Genomic DNA, 13,505 nt, shown 5'->3' on the forward strand with positions numbered 1-13,505 from the left:
GTTTGCTAACACAACATGACTGATCATCACATCATCAGCGTCACAAAACATACGAGTAAATTGACCTCCGCAGTAAATATACAGCAAGAATAGCAAGATTGATTGTTCTAGTAGGTATTCACAAAAACTTAATGGCTAAAATGGGAATCAAACCAAGTGAAGCGAGGTGGGTTGAATCCAAAATTGTACCCACTTTGGTATTCATCGTTGTTAATGGCGTAAGCGCCATCGACTTTATTGAACTTGAAAACACCACATAGGTATCGTATTGTCTGAATACCCACAACACAAGCCTTCTTGAGCTTACTGTGGCGCTTAGTCAATTTGTATAAGAATCTCCAATATTTATTTATTTATTTATTACTAACGCCATCTGTTAGAGAAAGAAATAATTAACATTAGCACGAATGTTAATTCATCATTTTGCCAACAGATGGCGCTAGTAGTAATACAAAGTGTTATTACTTTATTTTATTTTTTTAGGTTTATAAAATGATATTTTTATGTTTGATAACACATCTAGACATGAATTTAAATTACTATGTTAAATTTCAAACCTAACAGTGCAGTAGTTTTTCCGTAAAGTGTACCACAAGAATGCATAGTTCGTCGAATAGTGATAGGGCTCGCTTCGCTCGCCCTAATAAAGTAATAACACTTTGTATTACTACTAGCGCCATCTGTTGGCAAAATGATGAATTAACATTCGTGCTAATGTTAATTATTTCTTTCTCTAACAGATGGCGTTAGTAATAAATAAATAAATAAATATTGGAGATTCTTATACAAATTGACTAAGCGCCACAGTAAGCTCAAGAAGGCTTGTGTTGTGGGTATTCAGACAATACGATACCTATGTGGTGTTTTCAAGTTCAATAAAGTCGATGGCGCTTACGCCATTAACAACGATGAATACCAAAGTGGGTACAATTTTGGATTCAACCCACCTCGCTTCACTTGGTTTGATTCCCATTTTAGCCATTAAGTTTTTGTGAATACCTACTAGAACAATCAATCTTGCTATTCTTGCTGTATATTTACTGCGGAGGTCAATTTACTCGTATGTTTTGTGACGCTGATGATGTGATGATCAGTCATGTTGTGTTAGCAAACTTAAATCGGGTATTTTCATTTCGAGGTACAGTTTTGGCGCCATTAATTTATTACGTAAGACGATTTTGGGGGGGAGGGGGGTCGAACATATCTTTTTTTTTCTTACAAGGGGGTGGGGGGGGGGGGTTCATAGTTCTTACGTAAGATCACAAAGATGCGATATTTTTTTTAAATTTCTATGAGATTATGACGTTTAAAATAATACTTCCACACTCTATGCTATCAAACACGGTGCAGTTAGCTTAAACGAGCTCAAGTACCTTTGTACAGGTACAAATAAACATTCATAAAAATATTTTTTTGAATGTTTAATTATATTGGTGGGAGGGGGACGGGGTCAGCCTATTCTTATTATTTCTTACATAGGGGAGGGAGGGGGTCAAAAGCTGGCAAAAATTGTCTTACGTAATTAATGAATGGCGCCTTTAGTGTTACTATTGCTTGGAACTGCTAAAATTATAAATAAAGATAAGCATAATTAATGCAAACTTCAGTGACTTAGGGCCGATACAGACGGACTACAACCCGACTGCAACTTGTATGGGAACTGCACGCCAATCGAAACGTCGGCGTGCAGTTCAGCAAACTGACCCAGAACCCTGACAGTACCTAGTGGAACTCAGGTTTGGTGTAACAAAGGCACATTATGGTTTGGTCATCCGACTCATCTTGATGAGCACTTAGGAGAGGAGTACCCAAGATAGAGCCGATGCCGAACCCTGGCAGTACTAGTGGAGCTCGGGTTTGATGCAACATACATAGACACACGCTGTTTTGGATATCCGACTCGTCATGATGATCACTGGGTAGATCAGTACCCAAGATAGTTGATGCTGAACCCTGACAGTGCCTAATGGAGCTCGGGTTTTATACAACATAGGCACACGCTGTTTTGGTCATGCAACTCGTCTTGATGAGAACTTAGGCTGAGCTGATGCTGAACCCTGGCTGTACCTAGTGGAACTCGATCAGGTTTGATGCAACATAGACACACGCTATTTTGGACATCCGACTCGTCATGATGAGCACTTGGGAGAACAGTACCCAAGATAGAGCTGATGCTGAACCCTGGCAGTACCTAGTGGAACTCAGGTTTGTTGCAACATAGGCACACGCTATTTTGGTCATCCGACTCGTCTTGATGAGCACTTATAGGAGATTAGTACCCAAGATAGAGCTGATGCTAAACCCTGGCTGTACCTAGTGGAACTCAGGTTTGGTGCAACATAGGCACAAGCTGTTTTGGTCATCTGATAATGAGCACTTGGAAGAGCAGTACCCAAGATAGAGCTGATGCTGGACCCTGGCTGTACCTAGTGGAACTGTGTGTGTTAGTTTATGTGCGGAGCAGCGTGATTACCGCCAGTAGGTGTCCAGACGGGATAATTTTTCGATAAATTGTGTGGAGTGGACGCAAAAATAAATTCAAGAACATTGGCTCGCTGACCCAACATTATGTAGGAAAGCCAGTTGGGTTCCTTACAAAATGTACTGGATGGATGTAATAGGCACTTATGAAATTGTATATTACGTGTGGATGATATTGGCAATTTGATTTTGTCATCTGGACACGTTTTTAAAGGACAAAGTAAAAGCTATAACAGACAGGCGTACCGGACAGCAACCGGGGTCCGGTTAGTATATTTCTTTCTTGCTCTCACTTAAAGCTGCGTTATTACGTACCCACTCGATCAAACATGAAACAAGCCTCGGATTGGATCAAAATCGCGGTCCGGTAGGTTTAGGTAGAAAACCTCCGCGAGCCCTTACAAAGCTCTGCTTTTTGCTAGTTAATTATGTCACCATGACAAACCAACTAAGGAGGTTATGAGTAGATTTTTTAATGTAAAAGTAAAACCATGGTACCTAAAACCTAGATTTAGCACAGTAGGTTATTACGACTAAAAAAAAAAGTGCCCAATGCTTTCCTACCCCCTACCTCCCCCACTCCGACATAAGACTTTAGGTTTTTTTTACTATAATCAACAATTTCAGCCGTGTCTCTCAATCTTCTTATTGCACAAAAACTATAGCCTGAAAATAGTACGAATTAAATGTGTTCGCTATATTCACTAGAATTCACTAGATATATGTCCGCAGACCCCTTTGGCAATCAAGCAACGAATTGGCGCATTATATTTTGTTGTGATAGACGTTATATAAGACGTTACAGTGGGCCGGCTTTCCTTCCTGGTTATGGCGATATTATAACAAAAACTTAATGCTAAGGGCCGATGTGGCCGATTGACTGCCGGCAGCTAGATTGCCAGTATTGCGACGTTCCGCTTTCGTTGACTACTGAAATGTATATGCATGACTTATGCTTACATCTTATAGATATTATGGTCGGTGTCGAGGAAGAGGGGCAGGTCACGAGACGTCATTATATTGTCACTTGCTCACCTCTCTTCATCCTCGCGTTATCCCGGCATTCTGCCACGGCTCATGGGAGCCTGGGGTCCGCTTGGCAACGAATCCCGAGAATTGGCGTAGGCACTAGTTTTTACGAAAGCGACTGCCATCTGACCTTCCAACCCAGAGGGTAAACTAGACCTTATTGAGATTATTCCGGTTTCCTCACGATGTTTTCCTTCACCGAAAAGCGACTGGTAAATACCTATCACATGATATTTTGTACATAAGTTCATCGAGAGCGTGGAATTGCATATGTAGTAGTATTGTTTGTTTACAGGCATTCTATATTTGAATTTTCTATTTTCTTGTACTATCAGCATACAACCACTACAAATGCAATTCCATCTTCTCGATAATTCAACTATACGAGCCAGGGTTTGAACCCGCGACCTCCGGATTGAAAGTCGCACGCTCTTACCGCTAGGCCACCAGCGCTTCCGCAGCGATTGTCACTTGCTCACCTATACCGGGTGTGGCCTGTAACACGAGCAAATAATTAAAACATAGATTGTACTCCTCAAACGGTGATACTTTTGTTCAACAACTTTTAAAAATTATGAAGTATTTAGACTCCCTATTTTTCATACAAAATAAATATTATCTTCAATGGACGCCAGCGCCACGCCATATCATTGTGATTGACGTTGCTTGTCACGCCTTAAACATAACAAAATTCGCAATACATTGCGTCTTAGAATAAACTTTAAAATGTATTAAAAATCAAACCACAAGTTATTTTTAAAAGTCACTGAACAAATGTTGATCAGTATGAGGAGTACATGCTACAGTTAAATTTTTTGCTCATATTACAGGCCACACCCGGTATATACAATTATAACGTATTTATTGAGGTTAATTGCTAACTATTTACAAGTAGAAAAATGCCGCACCAAAGGATATCCAAGTGGGTCTTACAATTAGTACCCACCTACTACATTTATTTCGCTGTGATAATAACTTAGTATGAAAATGATGAAAACTACGTCCCTATCGAGTAAAAGGTAGGTATCACAGTTAAAATGTATTTATAAATTTATCTGCATTTGCTCAAGCATGGAACAATGAAACCTTTCGCTCGATAAACGGACTTACGGGTAGCCGCCATATCAAGTGGGTCATATACAAATCTGTTGATAATGATCAGAGCATTAAGTTTACTGTCGCAAACTCTCACTCGGTTAGCTGGTGGTTCAGCGAGATATATATATATATATATATATATATATATATATATATATAAATCTATAGGTAAGTGGCCTGGTTGCACATCAAGATAGTAGTTAGAGTTGCACGGAGATGCGATGATATGGCCACAGGCCAGGCCAACGCTTTACAACATGCATAATAATATACTAACTTATGTAAGCTATCTGCTCAGTACCGTTCGTATTTTTAAACCACGTATTTTTAGATTTTTAGTAGTTTTTAGTAAAATAAAATAAGCAAGAAAGGCGTTGCTCCGGTTAAGTTCGCTAAACAAAGAAATCAAGACAGCAGCAGCTCTTTTCCTTAAGTCATTAAGGCACACGTGTTCTTTTCATTCATTTTATCCGGATCGATACAATTAGGCCTACTTAAATATTCGTTAGCTGTTATTTCAATGGTCCCTATAACTACTTAACTTTCTTATAATTTACTTTATGAAACAACTCATGGGCTTATCTTATAGCAGAGAACCTCAAACTACGGCCCGCGGGCAGACCTTTTATAACGTAATCTTCACGACCAACATTATAATGTAACGTTATTGAAACATTATCTTAATGTTATATAAGCGGTATTTTATACCGTTACTTTCGTAACGTTACAAACTTATTTTTCGCAGTTTTATGACAACCAGGACCATCAAACAGAAATGCTTCTTAGTAATCGTCTACATTACTTTCTATGATGATATTGATGATGTGATGATCCTTGGCCACTGTGGCCCAGTGTAACAAAACCTTACGCCGTGGTTGTACGGAGCTGCAACAGCGCGTTCAATCATTCAATTCATTCATAACATAACGATAATAAATAATAACATTTTGAAGAAATAGTGATAGGTTTTGAACGAAATGACAATCGCAAAAGAAATAAATCATTGTCATAATTTTTTTTTGTTTTTAGGGTTCCGTACCCAAAGGGTAAAACGGGACCCTATTACTAAGACTTCGCTGTCCGTCCGTCCGTCCGTCCGTCCGTCCGTCCGTCCGTCCGTCCGTCCGTCTGTCACCAGGCTGTATCTCACGAACCGTGATAGCTAGACAGTTGAAATTTTCACAGATGATGTATTTCTGTTGCCGCTATAACAACAAATACTAAAAACAGAATAAAATAAAGATTTAAATGGGGCTCCCATACAACAAACGTGATTTTTGACCAAAGTTAAGCAACGTCGGGAGTGGTCAGTACTTGGATGGGTGACCTTTTTTTTTTTGTATTTTTTTTAGTTTTTTTTTTGCATTATGGTACGGAACCCTTCGTGCGCGAGTCCGACTCGCACTTGCCCGGTTTTTTATAACGTTATGGGGTCGTTCTCTCATTTCGTGCAAATCGGTGATGTTCTCTCGATTTGTAAATTTTCTTTTATATGGTAAATTTTTGGGTTTTCATGCATTGTGGATTCATTTATTGACACTTTTATGCTAAAGGCACCTTCGTAACCTTATTCCTTTTCATTTAATAAGACTGGTGGTAATGAACTACGCGCTGGTAATGAAATGGGCATGGATGGTAATTTTATCAGTGGAGGGTAATGAAACAAACTTATGAAATCGCAATAAAAAAACTTTAGTTAACGAAAATTAACACCATTAATATAATGAACAACATTAAAATCACGTGTCTTAAGCGCTGTGCAGACGATCAAGCCGACTTAACAAATACTCCGGCTTGACAATCGCGACTTATGATTTACCACCTAGCTTGTAGCGATTGTCAAGCACAATTTACGTGATTGAAGACGTATTTTGTATTGTTTATTTATTTAATGATTACACAGCACTACATCAGTCTTGTCACCAACACACTGAGAAACTACATACTTTAATTTAAAATTAACATCCAAATACACTCGACTGCCAATCCATCCACCGTAGCTCCATAAACTCGCAAAATCTCAAGCACTCATGAGTCAACAGGAGATGCACCAGGAGAAGCCTAAGGATTATATTTCTAATGTCCGGTACAAAAGGTCTTACAAGCCTCTCTACTAGTTCAAGCCAGCCAGAGTCTCCACGAAAAGCCCAACAAGCTAAAAGTAGTAGGCTTAAGTTGTGCCTCACCTCCAAAGAAATGAAGCCCAGGGTTCCTAAAATAAATATTTTTTGGTAATACATCCTAAGGAAATTCTTTTGGACCTTTTCCAATAGTAGAATGAACGTTGACTCGTAAGGGATCCAGGCTAATGCTGACGCCTCCGACTTGCTTCTGACCAGAACATTGTAAAAAACTTTTATGGGGCAAGGGTCATGGAATTCTCTGACGTTGCGAGTGACAAAGCCTGATCTACTGAAGCTACAGTACCAAGTGCTTTGATATGGTCGTGAAATGTTAGCCGCGTATTGAATATGACCGCAAGATCCTTTACTGAGACGACTCTTGTTATTACAAGAGTCTATTGATCTAAGAGTCTATTGGCTCAGGTCCAAGAAAAAATTGAGCATGTGTAGAAAATAGGGCTTGATTAAAACTACACACTTGACACTTAGCCGCATTGAAAGTCAGTTTGTTATCCCAACCCCATTGGAACAGAGATGAAACATCCTCCTGCAGCAACTTACAATCCTCCTCCTTCTCAACTCAATATACCAATTTAAGATCGTCGGCGTAGAGTAGACAACGAGCATTATGGATAACCGAGGGCAAGTCATTGACCATTATTCCAAATAGGAAAGGCCCCAAGATTGAATCTTGGCTGTCACCAGAACGAGTATGGTACGGATCTGGTACGAAGTGGCCATGCTGGTCGTTGCGTCGTACTGCGGTTGATCACGCAGATAACTGGCAAAAATGTTAAGCAAATGTGGATTGAACCCAATAGCGTCTAGTTTGTGTAGGAATACATCGTTACCCACACGATTGAAGGCTTTTCGGAAATCATAATACAGGACGTCTATCAGGATACCCATATCCAGATGCTCTGAGATGGTGTCAACCAAGGTCAGGTTAGTTTTCACAGACCGTTTCGCTCTGAAACCATGCTGAGTGTTGCACAGGAATTCACTTGTTTCGACAACGTGCCATGGAGTATGGACTCAAACAGCTTTGCTAAAGCTGAAAGAAAAGAATACCTTGACTTTGGGATCGGTCTTACCCGTGAAATCTTCCAATGGTAAGGATGATGTACTTGTGGAGAGTAAGCACCAGATTAAGCATGGAGTGTATTGGGCCATTCAAATGCTCTAAACACCTCTTTAAGATATATGCAGGTACCTAAGTAGTCTGGACCAACAGCATAGAAGCCCGAAAAACTTACTTTGGTGTTAAGACCCCTTACATTTTGGTAAATTAAATCCAGTGAAGGTTTCAAATCAGGATTCCGAACTAAGTATTACGGGTTGGTTTTTGTCTGACTCCCATTGACGTTGGATTTACGAAATGACCACGATTATCGGGCTACATAGTTAGAAATAAACAGGATTCATACATTGTCGAGGGTACTCCTATTTTGAAAGTCTTGGAGTCCGCTTTGAGCTTAAGTTCATCGACAGTGCACCATGAATAACAGCAGATATGCCCGTATGTCCTCCGATCCTCAAGCTATATTCCACAGATTCTATTATTCTTGCGATGCTCCACCGCGCTGAGAGGGATTTTACACCGCTTTTTACTGCTGGTATCATTTTTCTGAGATTTATCATGCACGGATTGGGAGTTGTCGCTTTTGACGGCGGAGGCACTAATATTGCTTATCGGCCTGTGTTTATGTTTCTGTAGTTTCTGCCCTTTATTCCAAATATTTGCCCCGTTCTCTACCTTATCGTCGACAGGTATCAGATGATTCCAACTCACTTAGTCTCTTAGTAACGTGTCAAATTTCTCAGCACAGTCTTTGAGTGCGGTCTGGTATGATATGTAGAGCGGCAGATTATGTTAATCTACTGCGCTCTAGTTAAATCCAAAAAATCACCAGTTGGGCTCCCCTATATATTATTAGATACAGTTTTAAATGCTTATACCAACATTCTATTTATAATAACTTAACCCTCTTTCCATTAAATGCACTGCCTCAAATACATTATCATTACCTTCTAAATTCGTTCATTACCTTCCCTGGCAAAATTGGAAGGAAAAGAAATGAATGAAACAGATATGAATGAAGTTTTGGAAGTTTTCGTCGCCTAGGTCGGTTGATATCAGACCTTAATTTCGCAGAATAAGCCACACGAAAGGCAACCCTAAAACACATAAATTAGGTATAATTTTAATAATGTACAATTGGTACTTACTGTATAAATCACTAGATGGCGATGAAGATTTATCTGAACCACACTCCTTCCCGACACGAGAGAACGTAGGTATTTTCCTCAAAAGCAACATACGGACGACCGCTGTGGTAGCACGCGGCCAACTGACTGACGAACAATGTGTTGTATCCGCGGGAAGTGCTATATACCCTTGCTATATAGCAAAATATAGCTAATCCATTTCTCGCGTCGGTAATGAAGAAATTGCTTGGACCATCACTTATAAGGCTGTATAGTTTTATTGTTAATTTCTTAGCGTATAATATTATAGGATATAAAACATAACTAAATTACTTGTTTACTGAACCAACAACAAGTTTTCTATTTTTAGTATCTTAAGGTTCAAATGGAGGTCAAAGTTTAACTTCACGCGTTACATGCAGAGAGGAATGAAAATAGTGGGGGTTAATTGTAAATATAAAGAAAATTACCACCTTTTTAGAATTGTTCATGGCGGGCCAATATACTTTAGGTCCTATGTTACAACCTTGCATTAACAGATATTCGAAATCACCATCACATTTTTGGTAAATTGCAAATAATACCGATTTGCACGAAATGCGAGAATGACCCTTAATGCATTCTGCCCAGGGGCCGTATCCGGCCCGAGAGTCTGCCATTTCAGCTCGCGAAAAGTGCCAATTTCCATATCCTGCCCGTGAAAAGGAATCGGTGACCGGTTACGGCCCTGGTTTACCGATAGCTTACAAATGTTTTCAATTTGGCCTTATATTACCCTCAAAGGACGTAAATAGGTAATAGAATTAATTTGCAACCCTCATTAATCCGGGGATCACAAATATTATAACTCGAATGACATTATGTAGGTATGACTTTGGGTTTTTTAATTGAAAGACATCGTATGAAATAATACTTCCTTGGATCATATCATAGTACAGTAATAGGTACCTAACTAAACAAGTTGTTGAGTGATTCTCAAAATAGTGGTATCTACTGGTTAAAGTTAACGAAAAAAACTTTTGTGTGTTTTTTTTTTCAGTTTTAAGAATGAAGAATATTTTTTAATACTTCAAGTAACCCAAATTTCAAAAAGGGAACGAAATTATGGCAAGTTGAAGTTTTGAAATACAGGTTAAAGTTACACTACACACTTACACAGGTTAGGAGGGAAATGTAGCAGGTTAAAGTGAGTTTTAATATATAATCAAATTGAAAGAGTCTAAAATCACGTCCTGCATTTCCTGTGTGAACATCCAGACGGCCAGCACGAGCTGAAATTATTATGCTAGTGAAAGCGGACATATATAGACTCAAAGGTCTTGTACATATATGTATGGAGTCAGATGTCACTATCACCTGTCAAGATTTACATTAACCTGTACATTGACCACAGGTTAAAGTTAAGCAGGTTACAGTGAAAAATACATTATTTTATATTTTATCTCTTAAACGGATAATAATACGAATGTCTCACTTTTAGCATAGATGAATATACCTTCATACAAAATTAAAATAATATTATGACATTATGCCCCATACCCATTTCGTAAAATAATCAAGACAAAGGTAAAGTTAACATTTTGTTACAAACTCCAGATTCCTGCCTTTAATCACTTGTCTCTCCGAAACTACGACACTTGGGTCATAATAGTTCCCTACGGTGGTTAGTTTGATACTTAGCTAATATTTTGTCACAGTTATGATCTGAATATAATTTTCTGTGCGTGAGTGTGATGCGATATCGCGGTTGTACAGGTTACAGTGAAAATATCCGTGGACAAACTTCGTGCGAGCATATTGTTGTACAAAAATTATATATAAGACCCGTGCAACGTACATTTAAAAAAATATTGTCTATGTTATTATATAGCATGATATTTTATTAACATTAATTGGTGCTTATAAAATCTAAAGAACTAAAACTGGAAGAGCGATGCATTTGGACAAGACAGGTTACAGTGAAAAGTGGTACTCTTTATTTTTTTTTTTCAATATAAGTATTAAATAAAAATTAAAATAATGACTTGGCCTCGATAAACATTGTTTTTGTTTATCTATAAACATTTTTGTTTCATATGAAAAAGAGTAAATGAGCATACATTCAATTCAAAAACTCGATGACAGGTTAAGATGCCACTATTTTGAGAATAACTCTGTTATTGTTTTTAGCTAGCCATACGGCAAAGGAAAAATACTGTAAAGATAACTTTTATGCATAGGTACCGACATCTTGCTCCTCGTAGACGTAGGTATGTAGTTTCAGCTAGACCGTGTGTTGGTAGATGGCGTGATGGTGCTGTTCATTGCAGATGGCGCTGGTTGAGGAAGCAGGCGCGGGCGCCGCCGCCGACGACCCGGAGGCCCTGCTCAACGAGTGGCTCGGCGAGCTCACCGTGCTCACAGCGGTAAGATACTACTTACACCTCTCTACGTATTGTACCTCAACTGAAATAGATGTCATATACATATACCTACTGATTCAGTTTCTAATTTACTTTCTTAGTAACTAGTGTGTCTATAAAAAACAAATTTATGAAAAGAATGTAATTTGTTTGTATTGCTATTCAAATTTGTTGTGTTATTCCAAGCTTTTTTGATGTATATCCCAGGCCAAGACACATAACCGGAAAAATCCCAAAATTGATGAAATTCTTTATCATTGTATATGTATATACAAGTAAGTAAGTACATATAAGTACGTACCTATTGCTTCAAACATTTATAAGTATCTACGCAATCAGTTTGGTACTTACTTATTTCATTTTTTAAGAAGCTTTATGTACGAGCGTGCGTATACTTATCCGAGGCCACACATAGTACCTTAATAATATAAATATAACAGTCTAATAATTAACAATCTAGGTCCTAATCTACTCATAATACCGGTCATAACGTTTCGTATTAGGTACCTGACTGGCGTATTTCCCCTAGAATTTGCTTAGAGAAAAACGTAGTAAACTAACTAGATAAGTAAAGCCAATTATATATATTTTTAACCATGCAACACTTTATTAAATACAAAACGCTTGTCTTATGGCTGTTGATAATGTCCAGTCCAGGTAATAAATATCTGATGAACGTTTCTTTTAACTACCTAGGATTGTGCTCCGTTTATTTCGTAGATAAAGATTTAAAAAAAGTCATCCCTTTATTTATTTAATCTGCATGCAGCACTGCGTAAGCCGTGACACTGCGCGGTGAGATTGAACGGCCAACAAACATATTGCTCGACCTACCTACTATGTATTTATTTCTGTTAAGGTGTACCTATAAACCTATATACCTAGTAAAATTTTATTATATATACATATATATATATATATGAGAAACCTGAATTTCACAAGGGAAGCGCTTCAATTAAGTATGTGGTGTGCTGTCATTTTATCTTGTATTTAGAGGTAGGTATATACTTACTTAGAAATCGGTATCGGTACCTATATTTAAATTGGGTTTCGACATGCGTTGTTAATGATTCAAAAACACCACCTGGTCAAAACAGCGAATCGACATAACGAGATGGTTAAATATAAAAAAAAAGTAAAAAATAAATGAAGATCTGCGTGTAGGTGCCTACGCACACGTGTGGAGCAACCGCAGCCGGCGCGCGGCGCGGCAGCCGGCAGGTGCGCGACCGTATGCGCCCGCGCCATGATTTTGCGCGTGCTCGAAACCTTTTAAATTATTATGTATATTTATTATCTTCTGGTCCCCGGTTCGGTACATGATGTTCAGCCTGTTCAAAACACCTTTTGCTACAGGCTCTTAAACTGCAACACATATGGACGGTGTTACTTGTTCTTATGTATTAAGTTATTAAGTGGTAAACTGTAAAAATATGGGTGCACAAATCATCTCAAAAGTATGTCCCATAGCTCTTATGTCAGCGAATTAATAACTATGGGACATATTTTTGAATAAGTTGGCTACACCCATATTTTTACAGTTGACTGTACCTAGTTTATTATGATTGGCAGTCGCGGCTCTTAAACTCAGGTAATAGTTATAAAAATTGGTATCTCTGTGATATACTTAGGTAGGTAATAGGTTACGCGTCATTATATACTTAGCTTGTATTGAGTTTAATAAATAAACACATTTATTATAGCAAATAAAGTAAATCATTACAATCCCTACATACAAACTAAAATCAAACATAAAAAAGTAAGTTTGTCGATTATTATTTATTTACTCAAGTGCTTTTATTTAGGTACGCAGATACGTTCGCTCTCTAAGAATACTTAATGTTTTTCCGATACTTTTATAGGCTTACCTATTAATGATAAATACCTACCCGGCCATCGGCTCTAGAGTCTGTTCGGAAAGAGAAGAGTCGTGGAATGTATGGGGCCCAATACATTCCACGACTCTTCTCGTTCCGAACAGACTCTTAACCGCGGCTGTCGTTGATATTCGACGTAGTCGTAAAATATACAATCTTATCTTAGGATAACCCTAAATAAATACCTAGTTACATATAATTAACTTTTGCCAATGAGTTTCGGTCACACATTTAATTTTTGATAGGTACGTACTACGTAGGTAGGTACACACTATTATTAATGTCAA

At 38.2% G+C, this 13,505-nt stretch overlaps 1 protein-coding gene across 2 annotated transcripts in view; it reads left to right on the forward strand.

The window, feature by feature from the left end:
* LOC134803927 (amyloid beta A4 precursor protein-binding family B member 1-interacting protein) overlaps positions 1-13,505 on the forward strand; it is a 102,004-nt gene that overhangs the window by 64,833 nt on the left and 23,666 nt on the right. For both annotated transcript variants that reach the window (XM_063776745.1, XM_063776746.1), the window contains one exon: positions 11,249-11,344. In XM_063776745.1, coding sequence (XP_063632815.1) covers positions 11,249-11,344 — 96 coding nt within the window. The remainder of the gene's footprint in view (positions 1-11,248; positions 11,345-13,505) is intronic.

Source organism: Cydia splendana, chromosome Z (assembly GCF_910591565.1).
Source record: "Cydia splendana chromosome Z, ilCydSple1.2, whole genome shotgun sequence".
NCBI classification, from domain to species: domain Eukaryota; kingdom Metazoa; phylum Arthropoda; class Insecta; order Lepidoptera; family Tortricidae; genus Cydia; species Cydia splendana.